The 21474-nt window shown below is 43.5% G+C and overlaps 1 protein-coding gene across 1 annotated transcript in view; it reads left to right on the plus strand.

Moving 5' to 3' along the window:
- CSMD2 (CUB and Sushi multiple domains 2) overlaps positions 1–21474 on the plus strand; it is a gene marked incomplete at its 5' end in the record, with an annotated part of 593570 nt that overhangs the window by 529843 nt on the left and 42253 nt on the right. Inside the window, 7 exon segments of the mRNA XM_080802687.1 lie at positions 916–1101; positions 2038–2232; positions 4105–4282; positions 5457–5508; positions 5510–5702; positions 11772–11945; positions 14798–14986. Of these exon segments, the coding sequence (XP_080658813.1) occupies positions 916–1101; positions 2038–2232; positions 4105–4282; positions 5457–5508; positions 5510–5702; positions 11772–11945; positions 14798–14986 (1167 nt within the window).

The raw sequence follows: 21474 nt of genomic DNA on the forward strand, positions 1-21474 counted from the left end.
GCAATCATATTTTTAACTTAAAAGAGCTTTTCCTTGTTCTGTTGTCATTGTTCTTTTTTCAAAGCCCTTTGTTCTCATTTTATGAATACAATATGTCACCTTGACTTTCTCAAGATACTCCCAATCAAAAGCTTAAAGCTTATGTATCTTCTATTTCCTGAGTTAGTTCTGTTTTCTAAAAGAGAACTTTATTTCTATTTGTTTCTCTTTCTAATCTTATCTTTGTTTATGTCTCTCATGCTACTGGTTGTCTTCATATGTACAGTGATCCCTGATTAATCCTATTTTAAAGGAAAGGCAAGGCTGATTTTTCCAGGTGGCAGATGTGGGTTACCTTTATTGTGATTACATACAGGTATCTTTGCCCACTAGGTCTCCCTTGTGAATAAGAAGTTGAGTTGTGAGTATGTAGCAGAGATGAGCAGGCAGAGGGGCGGCCTTTAGGCTGAGAGCTCTTAAATCCTAGAATTAGAAGAGCTTTACTTTGAGATGCTATCTCACACCTGAGCAACCCTGATTCTCTCAAGGGATTTCCTATTTTTTTTTCCTTAGGTGGGAAAGAAAACCCTCTCTATTTTATTTGGAGACTATTCCTGGGTACCTCTACATTGTATATGTGAGAAAAGATGGAGGAGAATTGGTCTCACACTATAGCTCCCTCATATTTTAAGCTGCAACTTCTCGGCGCCACTTAATCTATCAACACACTTCGATCTGCATTCCATCTCCCTAAGTTTTTTTGAAGTCTCCTCTGCTGCTGATCCTCCCATTTTGTTTATTGTTATGAGGCATTTCTACTTTACTGGTCTTTACTATAATTTTATTAGGGCCTTGGGGGAGAAGAAAGATTAAAAAATGTTCTCAGAATACCATCTTGAACCAAACATGTCCATAATATTTTTTTCTCTTTTCTAGCTCTTTCCTGTGGGCTTCCTGAGGCCCCCAAGAATGGAATGGTGTTTGGCAAAGAGTACACAGTGGGGACCAAGGCTGTGTACAGCTGCAGCGAAGGCTACCACCTCCAGGCAGGTGCCGAGGCCACAGCAGAGTGTCTGGAGACAGGGCTCTGGAGCAACCACAATGTCCCCCCGAAGTGTGTCCGTGAGTCCTTGGGCAATGGAGATGGGTATAAGGAGGGGCTGTATGTAGCTGAAAAGATTCCTGCAAGGAGTGAGCAGGTATATGGAGGTTGGGGATTCGGAAAACAGACAGGTGGAGAGTGTCATCTACCAAGTTGGGCTTCCATTTGAAATTGCTCTCAAAGCATTGATAGACCATTGCACCCTGAGATGTTTCAATAAACCATCACAGAACTTAGGAATAAGTTCCTTTTAGAAGGAAAAACTACCAGAACATTTGCACAAATGCCCTTTGATCACAAAAGTCCAAAATGTTTTATATGCAACTGATGAATTCCTGAACTCTCCATCAGAAACTGATGATGTACTTTATGTTGGCTAATGGAAAAAAGAAAAAAGGGTGTTAGTTGGGAAAAAAACAAAAAAATAAAAACCTACCTCTAAAATGACAGAGGTACAGTTCACTTTAAGGCCAGAGTCACAAACTTGCAGCCTATGGGGCCATATTGAGTCTGAAGACATAGAGTTTTGTACTTTTGATTTGTTTTTTTTGTTTGTTTCTTTGGCCTATGGTGTGCTTTATGAAATTTCTGAATTGTTACCTAACATTTTAAAATTGTGAGAGTTTACATAAAAATCCATATTTCTAGCTCATCTTGAAAAATAAAGATCTAACCAAAGAGAAATTACAAAGTTCACATCTAACAATCAGCACTGATTACACCCTCCCCTTTTTTCTTTTTTTTCTTTTTTTTTTTTTTTTTTTGTGGATCTGCCCACCTCAGTTTGCTTCATGTCGCCAGTCCCCAGCCACTTCATTCATTTAACAAACCTGCCTGGCGACTCGAGATTCTTACTACTGCATTACAGTCTCCCAGGCCCTAGCTCTGGACTCTCTCCAGTGTCCTCCATAATTAATTAATTAATTAATCCTCCTCACTGCTCCTTGTCCCCCCAGCTGTGACCTGTCCTGATGTCAGCAGCATCAGCGTGGAGCATGGCCGATGGAGGCTCATCTTTGAGACGCAGTACCAGTTCCAGGCCCAGCTGATGCTCATCTGTGACCCTGGTTACTACTACACTGGGCAAAGGGTCATCCGCTGTCAGGCCAATGGCAAGTGGAGCCTCGGGAACTCTATGCCCACCTGCCAAAGTAAGCCCAGGAGGGGAAGGCGGGAAAGTTTGGCACAGTGCCTCCCACCTGAGCTATATCATACCTGGGGAAGGAGAGAGGAGGGGTGTTACCAGGGATGGCAATGTTCCTCCTTTTGAACACTCACCTAGAATCAGGAGTTGGGGAGATGTCTTACTCCTTCAAGGAAGTACTTCTCAGCATCTTATCATCTTATTTACAAGTTCCTTTTGGGGGCACCTGGGTGGCTCAGTCAGTTAAGCATCTGCCTTCAGCTCAGGTCATGATCCCAGGGTCCTGGGATGGAGCCCTACATGGAGCTCCCTGCTCAGCAGGGAGTCTGCTTCCCTCTCTCTCTCCCTCTGCTGCTCCCCAAACTGTTCTCTCTCTCTCTCTCTCTCTCTCTCTAATAAATAAATTAATCTAAAAAAAAACCTGCCTTTGTCCAGGTGAGTATCCCCTCATCCATGTGTTCAACATTCATGCCAGGTATTATAGAGTATGAAGATCAAAGGCTATGGTTCCTGCTCCCAAAGAAGCTTATAGTCTGCTGGAGAGGCAGACCAAGTAAGGAAGCAATGATAATGGAGTGTGATAAGACCTGTAATGGGAGCATGTACAGCACAAGGGGTTAGACACCTAAGTGTCTGCCCCTCCCTCTATATTATTAATTGTTTTTGTTTTTCAAGATAGTTTCCAAGGTCAGGGTCCCTGGAAAGCAACTCTGAGACAGAGGTTTATTAGGGAGTACCCTTAAGCTCTCCACCATCTTATGTAAGGGAAGGGGAGGAAGCAGTACTGGGAAGATGGCACAGTTGACCTCTGATGCAATATCAGGATGGCCTTCCACTGACCCCACAGGGAGCTCTGAAGCTGGGATGGTCCATCAGAATTGCCACAGGTTGGGGCTAGAGGCCTTTATACCTGCGTACTGACCAAACATTGAGTACACAATACCCCAGGAAGAAGCATGATCTGGATGGGAGGACTTTTCAGCCAAAGCAGTCTGAAGAGGGCAAGCAGCTGAGGGCCATTTGCCAACAGCTGGAGATAAATGTCCTCCCATCCTAAATGGGGGTTTGAGTGGCCCATCACAACACCCACTACAATGGGATATACTCATGATATTTACTTAATCAATAAGGATGTGATAGAGATGGTGGGTGTTTGTAATGGGGTAAAAGGGAATAACATGTCAGTGAGGAGTGGAAAGTTTGAGACTAGATGGGAGAAGAAGTGATATCCTCCCTACTCCCATGATTTAAGTCACTATTGTCTTTATGCATCCAAGTTTAGACCCCACCATGGAAGGTAACCATGTATGTGGCAGAGCAGAAGTCATGAGCATGTAACAGCTTCATCACAATGGAGGCTCTCACATTTGAGTGCAGTCTTAGCCATCAGGCCTCACCTCCCACACAGCCAGTGGCTATATGCAGGGCTCTGTTGGGAAGGAATGGGAGGCGGCCGCTGCTCTCAGCAGAAAGGACAAGGGAATCGATGGGCAGTGTCTGCTCTGGACACCCGGGGCACCACAGAATCTCCACCTCTAGTGTGGTGGTTCCTAACCAGGGTACCACCTGAACCACCTGATGAGCTTTTCTTAAATATGCACATGTCTGGGCCTTATCTCAAGAGATCGTGAGTCATAAGTCCAGAGTACCACCTGAGCATTTTGAAAGCTCCTTGGCTCCTTCTGGCAATACTTCCAGTTGAGAATCACTGCTCCAGGGTAACACTGTGCAAGTCACTCTCGTGCCCCCATATTCTGCTCATGAGACCCAGTAAAGTTAAACAGGTCCTATTTTTGTCATTATTCCTGCTACTCAGAAGCAGCACATGTCCCTCCTCATGGGGCTGGCTTTTCACTGAGCGCTTTGTGATCCATTTCAGTTATCTCCTGTGGAGAGCTCCCTATCCCGCCCAGCGGGCACCGCATTGGAACACTGTCCGTCTATGGGGCGACGGCCATCTTCTCCTGCAATTCTGGCTACACACTGGTCGGCTCCAGGGTGCGGGAGTGCATGGCCAATGGGCTTTGGAGTGGCTCCGAGGTTCGCTGCCTTGGTGAGTGACCTCCCCAGACCTACCTTGCCCATGTTTCCTTCCGTAAGACAAGTTAGAGCTTTCTAAAGCTGGATCCCAGTCTTCAAACAGCATCATTTTATCTATGGCATAAAGTGCTAAGCCAAACACCAGCTCTTGGGCATCCACCGTAACTAAGACCTTAAACTTTCTTCTCTTGGGACACCCAAGAGGATGAGAAGACTTCAAGTCTGATGAGACAAAGTTCTATTTATAAATATATATACACACATACTTATGTACATATGTACATACATATATACACATGTGTACAGAGGAATACATACATACAAACATGCATGCATATACATATAGACATACACATATATGTACATGTGTGTGCATATATGTACATGTGTTATATACATGTGTGTATATGTGCGCATGCATATATGTATATAATAAGCAAATGACAAAAATACAAAAACAACCTGGCTTGCAAAAGGACAAAATTTTTCATTTTCCCCATGGCCAATCCATTCCCTACCAAACCTTAGATTCTAAGGTATTCTCTCCTCTCACTTCTCTCTTGGATCCCTCAAGTCCAAAGGAGGGTCTCAAGCTACACAGACCTAACAGTGTAGATTGGAGGATGATCTCCAGAGTGAACAGTGCTGGCTTCCCATGGTCCCAGGCCCCTGTTAGGGATACAGTCATGAGTTATTTCCACAGAGAGCCAAGAATACCAGTGGAAATGCTAGGAATATATTCTACCCAAACCCCATTCAATAAAATAACACCTAGGTTACACCATCTGTGTCTCCTGCCACTCAAGGAGGAGGAAGGATGGATTTAACCAAACCACCTATTTATGCACAGTTATTTTCGATTCCACTAGGCTTCGATGGCTTTACTGTAGATCAAAGTGCCCTTCCTCCAGTAGATGCTCGGTTGATGCTGGTTGATGAAAAAAAAAAAAAAGAGGGAGACAATCCCAGAGGCAGGGAGGTGACAGTGATCGTTTCTAACCCATGGACAGACACAGAAACTATAGCCCAGAGGTGGATAGCCTTTTGGAATTCAACCTTGGGATTTGGGTTTGCCACTTCCATCACATCTAGGATCCCTAAAGCCGTTCCTAGATGGCTACTCCTGAATGGCTATCCTGGATAGGTGGCTGGGTCCTTGGTCCTTTTCCTCACCATCCCCAACTTCCCCACCCTAACCAAGCCCCTACTCCTCTTCCATAAGCTCCTCCTTGATTTACACTCTTTCCTCACCTCCCACCAAAGCTGGGCACTGTGGGACCCCTGAGCCCATCGTCAATGGACACATCAATGGGGAGAACTACAGCTACCGGGGCAGCGTGGTATACCAGTGTGATGCTGGCTTCCGCCTGATCGGCATGTCCGTGCGCATCTGCCAGCAGGATCACCTCTGGTCGGGCAAGACCCCTTTCTGTGTGCGTAAGTATGTTATCCACTCTCCCTAGTCACGGGCTCAGACTCAACATGGACTTGCTCCCTTGTGCTCTTGATTAGGTTTGCTGGATGTTCTGTACGCTTCATTAATTTTTTTTGAAAGACGCATCATTACATCTCGTTTTCAGTTTTTGGCATCCTTCATGACTGTTTTTGCCTTCACCGTCACCCTCCTTGGAATTCTCTTTGGTTAACTTGTTTGTTTATTTCTAGCTTTTGAGTTGGGAATCCAATTCATTTATTTTCATGTTTTTTTACTGTTATTGATATGAGAGCTTAAGGCTGTGAAATGTCTTCCAATAACTGCTCTAAGTGGATCCCAAAGTTGATAATAATTAATGCTTAATGCTTAATTGTTTATTAGAAATTCTGTAATCTGGGTATAAATTTCTTCTTTCACCAAGAAGCTTCTTAATAGTTATGTTCTTTTCATTTCCAGGCAAGAAGGGCCATTCTACTTTTATTTTGTTATTCATTTCTAATATTATCACGCGGTGTGTAATATTTCTACCCCATGGAATTTATCAGTGCTCTCTTGACCTCATATTTGATCAGTTCTGAATGTTCCATGGGCATTTGAGAAGAAAGAGGGTTAGGGTATAAATTTCTGTGTATAATCATAAGATGTGCCTTGATTGTCATCTGTGCCTTCTGTATGCTTACTGACTTTTCGTCACTTGACCTGTTTTGCCTTGAGAGGTGTGTCTTAAAGCTTTCTATTCTTAGTGTCCTTCTATCTATTTTTCCTTGCATTTCCTCTAGTTTCTGCTACATAAAGGTAGTTGCTGTGTTATTTGGTACACACTTGTTCAGAACTATTATATCTACATTGCAAATTGTGATTTTAGCCTTTAAAATGTCTTCTTTGTCATTCTTAGTATTTTGTACCTTGACTGGCCCCCAGCCTGATATCAGGCTTATAACCCCTACTTTCGTCCTTTTTCTGTTTGCCTCGTATACTTTGAGCCTTTCCCTTTCCGACTCCTGTGTACCACAGAGAGTTGGGCCTTGCCTTGTAAGACCATTTGAAACATTTCTCTTTTAATAAGTTAGTTATACTCATTCGCATTTATCTCTATGACATATGCTTGGTCTTACATCTGTGTGTCTTATGTAACTGTTACGGGCAAGATATCATACTCGGCTATTTCTTTCTCTGTGTGATGTTTTCGATGTTTTCTCTTTTTTTTAAGACTTTATTTATTTATTTAACAGAGAGCACAAGCACAGGGAGCAGCAGAGGGGAAAGGGGGAGGCATGAATGGGGTGGGGGCAGAGCGAGAAGGAGAAGCAGACTCCCCACTGAGCATGGAGCTCCAGGGGCTCAGTCCCAGGACCCGGCCATCATGACCTGAGCTGAAGGCAGATGCTTAACTGACTGAGCAACCCAGACACCCCTTATGATGTTTTCCTTACTATTTTTTTCCCATTTATTTTGGTATTTAGGAAATTTTGTAGAGTTTTATGCCCCTTTCCTACAGTCAGTGCACTGACCTATTAGGATTTTTTTTTCAGTTTGTTCACATTTAAGATGGACTTTCTCTTGCAACAGTGACTTCAGATCAATATCGGGCTGCTCCCTGCCCTGCTCTTCCCTTTTCCGTACAGTCTTGCCCCCCACAAAGTCTCACAATAGAAGCATGAGCAACAGTTCTTCCCAGGTGACATGTTTGTTTTTCAATTTACACATAATGTAAAGTTTATAGCATTCTCTGTTTTGGTTATGCTGCAAGCCTGGGCTTTCTATCGTTTTATTTGTTCTTCTTGTTAATCTGCAATTTTTTTTAATTTAGATGACCACCATTATTCTCAGTTGCCTAGAAGTAATTTGGAAAATTCTTCACTTTTTAAAGTTCCCCAAAGTGAACCTTTATGTAACATGCAGGGCTAGTTTTGTTGTTTAATTTTTTTAAGGCAGGTTTTTGTTTGGAATTCTTCTTCTTCATCTGGTTCTTCATAGATGAGATGGGGCAATAAAATAATGAGAAGCACTGAATAAAAAACGCATGAAAAATTAGCCTTAATAGTTGCTTCAGTATTACGTTTACACAAAGCAAGACCCATCTATATTCAGTCACTCTTCCAGATGGGCCTGAACAAAACATTTGGTTTTCTCCAGAAGATGCAAATTCAGATGCCTCCAAGTAATTGGCACAGACTATGCATACGGAGATTCGGGTTATAAATAATAGGGAATGCTGGAGTCTGAGAGTAAGTGGAGAATGTCTGCCTAAGCCTAAAGATATTTGATTTTAAAACTGGCATGCACAGAAAAGCAGGGTAGTAAAGCATCTGGACACTTCGCCCCTGACCGTGGTTGCCTGGGGCCTACCCAGACCTCCCACCACCTATCATGTGGCTTTCTGACTTCAGATGGGTTCGTTGACCTGCCTAAGTCTGCTTCTTCCTCTCCAAAAAGCGGATACTTCAGGGCATGATGGGGATTAAATAAATGCTCTTTTGGACCCAAAGCAATACAAACAGGACCTGAGAGAGGCGTGAAGCCGACGCTCTTGCTGTTGCTATGATGGTGGCGGTGTCGACGCTGCCACATGACAGAACCCAGGACCTCTTGGACCCAGCCCCGTTGTGTCCCAGAGCCCAGAGCTGTGGGGGGGCATCTGAAGGAGGAAAGCAGGAAGAAAAGAACAAGCATTTATAAGTGACGACCCTGTGGTTGGGGCTGTGTGAGCCGTCACCACGTGTCAGTCCAGGGTTTCCGTAGCCATCACCCTCACAACTCCCCAGCAATCCCACCTCTCCCAGTAGCTCTCCTGCCCGTTCCCACACATCCTGCATGATTCCACCACTTTCCTGAAGACCCACCCTCCACCTTCTCCACATGCCTTCTCAGCAAGGGCTAAAGCAGGTAGCAAACGCAGCATGGAGACACAGAAGCTGGGTTCAGGACTCAGGTGAACCGCTGAGAAACTGCCCCTGAACGAGATTCCTGGCCACTCTGAGGAGGACGGTGGTGCCTGCCTCACAGGGTGGTGGGAATTCAATGAAATAATGCAGATGGACCCGAGTAATGATTAGCTGATTAGATAACCTCACTTTCTATTTTGCAGAGATGAAGGAAGCCATCAGACAGTAACTCCTTCTAGCTCCTGCTTCCCATCCATGCGTCTGTCCTTCTCCCTTCCCTCCCACCTCTGTAGAAGAGTCTCTCCAGGCCCAAGGCTGTGCCCTCTCTCGATCCCCAGATCTCCTCCCTCCTGCTTCCTTAATGACCCTAATCTGCTTTTAACTTTCTCCTCTGTACTACTTACCTTCCCTTTCTGTTAATTTCCCTCAAGCCCTGGGGAAGCACACAAGCATCACGAAAACCTTGATTTTCCTTCCTGGTGGGGTGTTCTCCACCTCTTTTTTGCAGCCTGTACCAGTGAGGGTCCCCAGAGAAACAGAGCTCTCTGGGGTATCTGACATTTCTTGAGGCTCTCCCTGTGGCTTTGGGGACACCTCGCCCATCCCCCCACCCCCATCAAATTTTCTTTTTCTGCCTTGCTGACCACACCTCCATTTCCCTTGCAGGCACCTTGGTGACCTGTCCTTCAAAAGGCAGCACCCCCAAAGGTTTTCTACTCAGCACACTTCCCTCACTGGACACCAGTGGTTTTTAGTCTTTGGGGAGGGGGCTTATGACCCTCTGTGAATCTGTGAGAGCAACGGATCCTCTCTTGAGCACCCTGCCTTTAGCCAGCATTTCGCATGTCATTTCTGGGGGTTCACAGACCCTATGAAGCTTATCTCCATTCTCCCACCACCTTGCTGATCTGGCAGGGTCCTCATCTGTGAGACCCAGCTTAGATGGCCTGCTCTTTCCTCCGGGAACCCTCTTCAACCCTCTTTCTCCCCTGTGGAGGATAGATGTCGCTGCTGCATGCGTGCCTGTCCCACACAAGCATGCTGTCCTACAACAGTCTGCTTCCCCGACCGCTCTTCCGCTGGACTGGGAAGTGAGCTCCCTGATGGCATAGACCATCTCATATCCCTCCTTGTGTAGCCCTGGGGCAGAGCAGGGTACCTAGCACAGAGAAGAAACTCAGCAAGATAGAGAAGTCAATACACAAATCTATTTTCAAAGCAATTCTGCTTATGAAATCCAAAACCTTACTTTAAAGATAAAGAAAGTAAACCCAGAGCCAATTATCTAAAGGAAGGAAAGAGCAGCAGTGAGTGCTGAATCCTGGTCAGCTGGCCCCCATAGCCCCTTCTCGTCCTAGCTTATGAGGCAGCCTCAAACCCCACAGTCTGCTAGCCATGTGTGTCCCGCTCTGCCCAGCTCTGTCCGCTAGAGTCAGGGATGCTACTTTTGGGATTTACGCAAGAGAATAGACCCAGACTGATACCAGAGTTGGCCACAGCAGAAACTGGGCTCTGTCTGCTCTTGCCCCACCATCCCCATTCACACGAGCTGGGTTTGGGGTAGGCTCTTTGTGGACCCAGTTGTTGGGGTAAGAAAACATTCCTCATGGTTTCCCAGCCTCGAGATCCAGAACCAAGGGAAAGGCCTGGCAAGATCATTACCTAAGAATTCAGTCCAAAGAGACTGGGTACCAAGAAAGTTCTAGATAAATCTAAGTACTAAGGAGCAAAGCAGAAGGCCCGTCATCCGTCTGTTTGTACCTCACGTTCCTTCACTCAGCAGACATTGCTCAGCCTCTTCCTACATGTCAGGCTCTGGTGCAGACCCCAAGGGTATAGCGGGGAACAAACCAAAGACCCTGCCCTCGTGCAGCTAACCCTCAGGTGGAGGGAGATAAGGAATGAACAGACGGAGAACTACGTGTGGAGTGTGTCAGTTACTGTGGAGAAAAGTGGAGAAGGCATAGGGCCTGGGCAGTGCTGGGGAGGTTGTTTATTGGGTTGTAAGGGACAGCTTCACTGATTCGGTGACATTTGAGGGGAAACCTGAGGATATGAGGGCTGGAGTGAAAGGATGTTCTGACAGAGGGGAAAGCAGGGGCCAAGGCTCTGGGGCAGGCACCTTCACTGGAGAAACCTCAGAGAAACCAGTGCCTGGGTGGAGGGATGAACTCCAGTTCGAAGAGGAAGGAAGAAAGCTGGGACAGAGGGTAACCCAAGCACTCTGCGGCCTGGCCTGCCAGCACTGGGGCCGCTGTCGCCACCCTGCCTGTGGCTGAAGAAATTACAAAATCCTGCATAGGTGCCAAAGTATTACCATCATTACTAATAAAGCTTAAGTCAGAGCCATAGCTTCACATGAGAGCCCAGTGGGGTCTGCTGAAAAAACCCAGGGTGGGGTGGAGTTCCACCATCAGAGACACCCTGCAGGGGCAGCACCCCTCCATTGTCAGGGAGCGCCATCTGCAGAGGAGCATCAGAGAGCACTGCTGCCCACGGGCGCTAGGTCCCGAGAGGAAGGGGCCGAACCGGGTCAAGCATGACTGCTCATTCTACCCAAATCCCACAGATCGGCTGCTCCATGTGACCTAGGCCAGAGTCAGTAAAAGAGCCCAGAGAAAGGCCAGAAATCACTCCTTCATCTGGAAGGAGGAGAGGGGAAGTGTTGTGCTCTCAAAAACAGCTTCGGCTCCCCGAGGCTGGCCTGCACCACAGGTAGGGCAGGGGGAGCCCACGGGTCGGGCAGGGGAGCAGTCCCTCTGTTCAGGCTGGGTGAGTGTCCACTCTGGCTCTGTCAAGCACAGCCGGGAGATGGGCTGGGTCTGAATCCAGCCGAGGGGTGGTCATCACATCCGGAGTGGAGAGGGGGAGCCATGGGGACAGAGGCCAAGAAAAGGAGGGAGGGCTGACTACCCAGACAACAGACCTACAATCCAGGCCAGAGGCCCCATGGGGAGTCACAGAAGGATTTCTCTAGAGTTGTCCAAGCTACAAATATGCCTTCCCAGAAGAAGGTGTATCCATATGCTGATTTCAGGAGATAAAGGATTTGCTGCTAAAGAGACCATAGTTAGACGTAGGGCTGAACTTCCCCCGTGCTAGTGAGAAATACCAGGTGAGAAAAGGATGAGCTTCTGGGGCTGCGGAGTAATAGGAGGGCTTACCTCTTGTCTGTTTTGGTTGCAGCAATTACCTGCGGACACCCAGGCAACCCAGTCAACGGCCTCACCCAGGGCAACCAGTTTAACCTCAACGATGTGGTCAAGTTTGTCTGCAATCCCGGGTATGTGGCTGAGGGGGCCGCTAGGTCCCAATGCCTGGCCAGCGGGCAGTGGAGCGACATGCTGCCCACCTGCAGAAGTGAGTCCCCCTTTTTCTTGCACTTGGCCCCTAGTACCGCTGCCATTTGGGGCTCTGTGACCCAGCAGCAAAAGCCAGCAGATTCAGTACTAGCGTGATTTTGACACAGATGGGGAAGACTGAGAGCAGAGGAAGGTCATAAATGAGGATTTTCTCAACCCCTAGACACAGCCATGTCTGTCTGTGTGAAGATTTCATCACTGTTTACATAAGCACAGCAAACAGGGTGTGCTTTTCAAAATAGAAATGGGAAGCAGTCTGCTTGTTTACATTGCACAGGACAAATACTCATCATTACCCTACGAAGCCCCATTCCTGAAGAAAGAAAAAAGCAGGAAATTTAGAATGAAAAATACAAAGCTGAGAGCATCGGGGTTGGGAGGAAGCAGGAGGAAGAACAGAACCCAAGGAAGACTGGGCAGAGGGTATTCTGGCTACTTAGGAAATAGTTTCTAAAGCTTTTCGAGGCTGGTCACAGCAGTAGGGATGAATGGAGCTGCCTCGTCCCAGGCAGGGCCTGGCAGACTCAGTGACATCTGAGTGGAGCGTCAACTCAGGCAGAACATGAATGAGTCCAGCCCTGACCCGGAGGTGGATTGAGTCTTTATTGTTGTGAGGACACAGAGTCCCTGGGACAACAGCTCCTCATCGTAGTATGTGCAGGAGCATGGTGATTGGCAGTGTGTCATAGGTCATTTGTAACTGGTGTTAAAGGACGCAGATTTTCAAATAAATCAAGAGGCATCACAACTAACCCTAAAATAACATCCGTCTGGTAACCTTTGAAGATGCCATTTTGAGGGAAAGAACGTTCCAGAAAACACAGGAACAACTGCCATGACCTGGTGTTGTGCCTTCCTACGATCATCTGTTGAGGCAGGAAAGAGTTTAGAACTTGACTGCTGGGGGGGTGTCGTTATCCCCCATCCCCTTCTCAAGAACTGTGTTTCATCTCCACAATACAAGATGCAAATTCCCCTGTAACTCCAGCTCCCACCCCTGGCTGTCCCTTCCCAGAGTAACAAGCTCAGCAACTGGTCTCAGAATCCGAGGGATGGGCTAAAATCTTAGAAGTTGTGGCCTCTGGTCCTGCTCCCGCCAGCCCATTCTTTCTGCTGACAGAGAGATTTGTCTCAAATGCAAATCTGATAAGATAGTTCTCTGTTTAAAACACCTTCCCAGGGGCGCCTGGGTGGCTCAGTGGGTTAAAGCCGCTGCCTTTGGCTCAGGTCATGATCCCAGCGTCCTGGGATCGAGCCCCGTATCGGGCTCTCTGCTTTGGCAGGGAGCCTGCTTCCTCCCTTCTCTCTCTGCCTGCCTCTCTGCCTACTTGTGATCTGTCTGTCAAATAAATAAATAAAATCTTTAAAAAAAAAACAAAAAAACACCTTTCCAGACTCCCCATTGCCCTCACATCCATACTGCTCTCTGCCATGGCCTGACCTCTGTACTGGGGCCTGGCTGCACTGAGCCTCTTCAGTGTCCTTTCCCACACCATGCACAACCCCTGAGCAGTCCCACACAGTCTCCTCGAATGTGTTCTTCTCTGTCCCCCTTGGTCTAGATGACTTTTACCCAACGATCAAGAACCAGTTTGAACATCGCCTTGCCTTGGGAGCTCTTCCTGCTTCACCCCCCTCCACTGGGCAAGATAAACAGCTTTGTGCTTCTGGAAACTTCTCTGCTAGACCTTTCAGAGTGCTTATTAAATAAAATAATTGCTGGTTTGTCCTTTCTCTCTAGACCAGCAGTTCCCAAATGGGGATGATTTTATCCATCTCCCCACCCCAACATCTAGAGACATTATTCATTGTCACACGTGGAGGGCTTCTCTTGGCATCTAGTGGGTAGAGGCCAAGGGTGCTGTTAGACATCCTGTAATGCACAGAACTGCCCCGACAACAAAGAATTATCAGCCAAAATGTGCATAGTGCCAAGGTGGGAAAAGCCTACTCTCCACTGAAAATTCCTTGGTGTCTTTACTGCTCAGCACACCGCTTGGCGCTCAGTGCACAGCTGTAAAGAGTGTCAGTCAGCACATGCTAAGTATTCGTTTTGTGATGCCAACTTCTCTGAGCCTCAGAGAGGCTCATCAGAGGTAAAAGTACCTTATACTCTAAAAACTTATCCAATTTAGAAAAAAATACCTGTCCCACAGCCTTATATGACAAGTGGGAGACCACAGTAACATTTTGAAAGCAAAAGCACACGTCATGGGTTATAAATGATACTGTCATTATCCTAAAATACCCCTCTGATTTTGAGTTAAGCTGCTTTGGAAACACTTCAGCATGTAGCAGTCAAATTTATCCCCAGGATATCAATCTTTCCCTGAAATACTCTTCAAAGTAGTTAAAACAGGTTCCAAAAAAAGACCAGTCCCTGTTGGAGTCAGCTCAGACTATCTGTTTCACAGCTGATGAGCTTTGCTGGGTCAGGGATGGGGGCCCAGAGACGAGGGAGTCACGCCCTCCAGGGACTCCTATATTCAAACAACTCCTTATCAGGCCTGATAGAATTAGCAGTAGAGGTCTGTGCAGAGGAGCACTGTGGAGGGAGAGGCTAACCTGACTGGGAGGAGGTGGGAAGGCTTCCCCAGGGAGGTGGAGTCTAGCCAGATGTGAAAAAACCTATCTCTTAACCAGGTGGTCAAGGTCAGTGATCAGGACATACAACCGCCTGAGGACCAGCTCGTCCTCTCAGGTGGGGTCAGCTCTGTGCTACCAGTTTCGATCTGGAAATATGGCCCTAGAGGGAATGCATGCCTGTTGGGACTTAGGAATTCTCATTTAAAACCATAAGAAAATCTTCACATCCGGATTTCTGGGTCTGATGGTCCCATTCCGTTACAGTCATCAACTGCACAGATCCTGGGCACCAAGAAAACAGTGTTCGTCAAGTCCACGCCAGCGGCCCGCACAGGTTCAGCTACGGCACTACCGTGTCTTACCAGTGCAACCACGGCTTCTACCTCCTGGGCACCCCGGTACTCAGCTGCCAGGGCGATGGCACGTGGGATCGTCCCCGCCCCCAGTGCCTCTGTAAGTAGGGGTCATCTACTCCATGTGACCCCCGTGCAGACTAATGGGGTGGCCCATGTCCAAGAACATTCTTCCTTGTGTGTGTGTGTGTGAGAGAGAGAGAGAGAGAGAGATCACAATGGCAGTCACTGTGGCTGCTCCTTGGGCCCTGTAGGATTACTACCCACACCAACTCCTGTACTGTCTTTCTTCTGGGCCAGAAGCCTATTCTCCTTCCTCTCTGGTAGTTACTCTCCTCTTCAGCTCTTAGGGGTCCCTTCCTTTACAACAGGCTGTCTGGCATGACACTCTCTCCCACCTTACCCCTTCCTTGCTTTTGCAGAAAAACAACACATGACCCCCCTTTCTTTTGAAGGATGGAAGCAGAAATGCCACAGACTCTGGAGGCTGGGTATGGAGCCTACTTAATAATAATTTTTTTTTTAAAAAGTGGCAAAACAGACATCCATCTCTTGTTCCTAGTCTTTGGAGAAAAGCTTTCAGTTTTTCACCATTAAGTATGATGTTAGCTGGAAAGTTTATGTAAATTCCTTTATGAGTGAGTAATTTCCCTTCTATTCCTAGCTAGAAATTTTGCTTCTATTCCTAGTGAAAAAAATTCCCTTCTATTTCTAGATCGTTGAACATTTTTACCATGAAATGGTGTTGGATTTTGTTAAATGCATTTTCTGCATCCATTGAAATGACCCTGTGGCCCCCCCACCCCCTGCTCATTCTGTCAATATATGGTGTATTACATTGATTGATGTTCATATGTTGAACCACTCTTGTGCTCGGGGAACAAATCACACTTGGTCATGGTATAATCCCTTTAATCTGCTGCTGGACTTCATGTGCTAGTATTTTGTTACGGATTTTTGCAGCTGTGTTCGTAAGGGATATTGGCCTGTGGTCTCCTTTCTTTGTGATGTCTTTGGCTCTAGTGTCAGGGTGATGCTGCCTTCCTAAAATGAGTTGGGAAATGTCCCTCTTCTTCTATTTTTAGGAATAGGAAGATTGGTGTTACTTCTTTAAAACCTGGATAGAATTCAGCAGCAAAGTCATCTAGTCCTAGGCTTTTCTTTGAAAGTTTTTTTATTATTGATTGATTCTATTTTTTTTTTTTTGCTATAATTCTATTCAGATAGTCCACTTTTTCTTGAGTAAGTTTTGGTAGTCTGTGTACATCTAAGAATTTGTCCATTTCATCTGGATTATCTAATCTGTTTGCATATAACTGTTCATGTTCATAGTATTCAATAATCCTTTTTATTTCTAGAAGCTTGGTTGGTAGTAATGTCCCTATTTTCATTTTTTATTTAATAATTTGAATCATTCTCTCTCCTCTCTCTTCTCTCTCTCTAAAAATTATCTATCTATTTATTTATTTATTTATTTAAAAGAGAGAGCTGGAGGAAGGGCAGAGGAAGAGGGAAAGATTCTCCGGCCAGCTCCTCAATGAGCATGGAGCCCAACACAGGGCTATCCACAACTCTGAGATCAGGACCTGAGCCATAATCAAGAGTGGGACACTTCACTGACTTAACCACCAGGCAACCCCACATTTGTCGATTTTTTTTTAAAGATTTTATTTATTTATTTGACAGAGATCACAAGTAGACAGAGAGGTGGGCAGAGAGAGAGGAGGAAGCAGGCTCCCTGCTGAGCAGAGAGCCCCATGCGGGGCTTGATCCCAGGACCCTGGGATCATGACCTGAGCAGAAGGCAGAGACTTTAACCCACTGAGCCACCCAGGAGTCCCTGTCAATTTTATTGATATTTTAAAAGAACCAACTTTTGGTTTTGCTTATCTTCTCTATTGTTTTTCTCTTTATCTCTGCCATTAACTTTGTTATTTCCTTTCTTCTATTTGCTTTGGGTTTAATTTGGTCTTTTTTTCACCTAGTTTATTAAGGGGAAATGTTGGGTTGTTGGTTTGAGATTTTCTTCTTTTTAATGTAGGCATTTACAGCTATGAATTTCTCTCTGAGCACTGCTCTCACTGCATCTCATTAGTTTTGGTATGTTTTGTTTTCATTTTTGTTCACTTCAAAGTATTTTCTAATTAATCTTCCAATATCTTCTTTAACTTATTGATTATTTAGGAGTGGTTGGTTAATTTCTATAATATTTGTAAATTTTTCAAATTTTTCTCTGTTACATTTAATTTCATTGCATTGTAGTTGAAGAACATACTTTTCATAACTTCAATCTTTTTAAATTTATGGAGACTTATTTTAGGACTTAACACATGGCCTATCCTAGAGAATATTCCATGTGTGCTTGAGAAGAGAGTATTTTCTGCTGTTATTGGGTGGAGTATTCTCCAGATGATTGTGAGGTCTAGTTGGTTTATAGCATGGTCACTATATTTTCTTGTAGGTTTTTTGTCATGTTGTTCTATGGGGTAGTGAAATCTCATACTATTATTGTTGATTTGTCTATTTCTCTCTTCAATTCTGTTAGCTTTTGTTTCATGTATTTGGGATCTCTGTTGTTAGGTACATATATATTTATAATTTTATATCTTACTGATGGATTGATCCTTTTAATCACCAGAAAATATACTTTTGGTATTTGATGACTATTTTTTTCTTTAAACTCAATTAGCCAACATATAGTTCATCATTAGTTTTTGATGTCATGTTCAGTGATTCATTAGTTGCATATAACACCCAGTGCTCATTACATCACGTGACCTCCTTAATTACCTGTTACCCCATCCCCCAACCCCTCTCCCTTTCTACAACCCTCAGTTTGTTTCTCAGAGTCTATCCTGTCTAATATTAGGATAGCCACGCCAGCCTCTATTGGGTTGCTGTACACATGGTATATCTATTCCCATCTTTTATTCTCAGTCTATTTGCATATTTGAATCTAAAGTATGTCTCTTTTAGACTGCATATATTGGATCATGTTTTTTATCTATTTTGGTAATATCTGTCTTACGGTGTTTAATCAACATTTAATGTAATTATTGATAAGGTAGGTTTTACATCTGCCATTTTGCTGTTTGTTTTCTATGTATTTTATGGCCTTGTGTTTTTTAGTTTTGGGGTTTGGGGAGGTTTTTTCCTCCATTCTCCTATTGCTGCTTTATTTTTCATTAAATAGATCTTTTCTAATGTAACATTTTAATTTCTTTGTTATTTCACTGTGGGTATTTTAAGTTATTTTCTTAGTGGTTACTCTGAAAATTACAATCAACATTTTAATTTATAACAACATAGTTTGTATTAATACTAATTTAATTTCAGTTGTATACAGAAGCTTTGCTCCTACATAATTCCATTGCTGCCCCCCTCCTTTGTGCTGTTACTATTATACAAATTACATCTTTAGACATTGCATGCTGACCAACACAGATTTCCAATTACTGCTTCATGCCATTTCTCAGCTAAGAGAAGAAAAATTACAAACAAAAAAAAATAAACTTATACTGTAGGTTATATTTACCTCTGTAGTTACCTTTACCAGGGTTTTTTTAGTTCTGCATGTGCCTTCAAGTCCTTTCAGTTCAGCCTGAAAGACTTCCCGTAGAATTTCTTTATAATTTAGAATTTCTTTCTAGGTTTGCTAATGGTGCATTCTCTCAGTCTTTATTTATCTGGGAATGTCTTAATTATTTCCCCTTCATGTTTGAAGGATAGTTTTGCTAGCTATAGAATTCTTGGTTAAAAGTCTTTTTTTTTTTTTGTCACTTTAAACATGTCAAACTACTGACATATTTAAATTTTAAGTCTACCATCCTATTTTGTGTTTTCTGTTTGTTCTACCCATTCAGTTTCTTTTTTTCTCTTTTTTTACTGGATTAACTATTTTTATAATTCATTTTTTTCTTCTCTACTAATAAGTAAGTTATATGCTCTACATTTTAATGGCTACATTAGGAATTATAGCAGGAACATTTCACTTATCAAAGTCTAGAGTTAATCTTTCTTCCTCCTGTATCATACAAGAACATTAGAACATTAGAAACTTCATTTACCTTTTTCTGACTTTTACATTATTGTTTTCTTATATCTCAATTTTGCCTTATTTTTTAACTCACAATATATTATTGTTGTTGTTTTATGCAATTATTTTTCGCTTGGATTTATCCACATATTTGCAACTTTCTTTGTTTTTCATGTCTTCTTATACCTTGCCCTTCCTCATGGAACATTTTCCTGCTCTTTGAAGGGCATCCTTTAGAATCTTATTTAATGAAGTTCCACAGGTGGCAAACATTCAGTTTTTGTTTGGCTATGATATGTTTATTTGTCTCTCGCTTTTTAAGGATTTTTTGGAGGGTTAAGAAATCCAGTTTGGCAGTTATTTTCTCTCAACCCATTAAAGAAAGCTTTTTAATATCTTCTCACCTCTTTTACTGCTATGGAGAAGCCAGCTATCAGTCTTTCACTCCTTCATAAAGTCTGTCACTGTCTTTGGTTTTCTGCATTTTTTGTAGCTATTAAATGATAATTTAGCTGGATCAGAAGTCCAAGTAGACATATTTGGTGGATTCTGCTAGCATTTATTATTAATGAGAAGTCTGCTTTCAATCTAGTCATTATACCTTTTAGGTAGTTTGGTTGTTTTGTTTTGTTTTGTTTTGACTTCACTGACTTTAAGATCCTCTCTTTCTTGTTGGCATTCTGAATTCTTTTACATTGTGTTTAGATATTTTATTTATCCTTCTTAGGATTCATTAAGCTTCCTGGATTTTTTGACATCTGGGGAATTCTCAGCTATGTATTTCTATAAATATTGTCTCTCCTCATTTTCTTCCTTCGCTACTTCTGGGACTCCAACATTAGACATTCGTCTGCAATTCTCTATGTGTCTGAAACTCTTATTCATATTTCCCATCTCTGATAGATTTCCCAGGTCTCTCCCTGTTAGAAGTTTACATTAATATTATTGGGAGTCTTTTAGGTTGAACTAAGTTTTTTTAATTTAATTTTATTTTTTTATTGTCCCAAGATTCATTGTTTATGCACCACACCCAGTGCTCCATGCAATCCGTGTCCTCCTTAATACCCACCACCAGGCTCGCCCATACCCCACCCCTCTCCTCTCCAAAACCCTGTTTGTTTCTCCTAATTTAAAGTTGAACTAAAAATCTGTTCTAGATAATCAGCTATCAGTAGGCTTGGTGGGCTTTTCACCTCTTCCTACAAATCTTCTCATTATTTTGCTATACAGATAAGTTTGTTCTTTAAAAATTGTTCATAGGTAGCTTGTCTGTCCTACCATTTGCTAATTATCATTTTAGCTATGTCTTAGGTGAGGTTTAACCATTCACTGAGTTTCTATTTTCACTTATTTCTTTTGTATTTAAAATGTTTTATTTGTTGTTTAAATTTGCTTGATTATTTATAATGTACTGTTCCTCTATAAACATGTTCTTTTTATGTCTTTCACATATTAAATATACATATAATCCCTTCTATATCTGATCGTTACAGTATCATCATCTTTATGACTAATTCTGCTATTGTAGTTTCTGCTGATTTTCACTTATGATGACTTACTTCTCATATGTTTTATTATGTTTCCCTTGTGATTTCTTATTGGACTGATCTTAATCTGCCAGAGCCATGAACTAGGCTCTCAGTCTTGCAGAAGCCAAAGCCTAGAAACAAGCTAGCCATTATCTCTCAAAAAAAAAAAAAAAATGACTAATGCTCAGTAGTTGCTGATATTTTTTGCTCCAAAAAAACAATCCTAACCTCTTTTTCTGATTTGGGACTTACAAGATGCTAAACTCTGCCTTCACTAATTACTGAGACCACTGCATTCTATCATTACTGGGGACATAGAAACCAAAACTAAGAGGCAGATCTGCTCTTCTTTTTAGAGCAGGTTTCCCCAGCACAGTAATGTTTATTACTCACTCTGAATATGAGCTTCAGCAGCACTTCCAGAAAGATGATATGCCAACACCAGGACCCAATTAGACTATTCATTTGTTGATGGGGGAAAAGTAAAGAAGTTTTTCCCTAGATTTGGTGAGAACATTTCAAAAACACAAGACCCTGAGGAACTTTCACTGCCTATAAGATCCCAAGTGACTCTCAGTAAAACCATTTTCACTGATGTTTCATGATTATCATGACATTATTTTAGTAGGCTAACTTGAATTTTTACTTCTGGAAGACAAAAATACCTGTGAATGGGCTTATAGAAAATTGTAGAGTACTTTACATATCCCCTGATCAAATCACTCAGTGAAAATCAGCTGTTCCTTACAGGTGAAAGCAAACTGTTTTAATTGGCACGGATGTGCAGGGACCAAGGAAAATGCATGACTCAGGTCTGTATCATACGCTATTTCCCTGATAAAGTGCTTTAGAAAACAGTGGAAGCCCTGGAGGCTGGCCAGCCATTAGTACAAGTCTCCATATTTGGGGTCTAGGAGCCAGCATGGGGTCCTTTTCCTTTTACTGTGGGACTCAGCATAGCCTACACCCAACCATAGATTCTAATTTGTATTATTGTTTTTTGCTTAATTGTAATTTTATACT

Source organism: Martes martes (genome assembly GCF_963455335.1).
Source record: "Martes martes genome assembly, chromosome: 4".
NCBI classification, from domain to species: Eukaryota; Metazoa; Chordata; class Mammalia; order Carnivora; family Mustelidae; genus Martes; species Martes martes.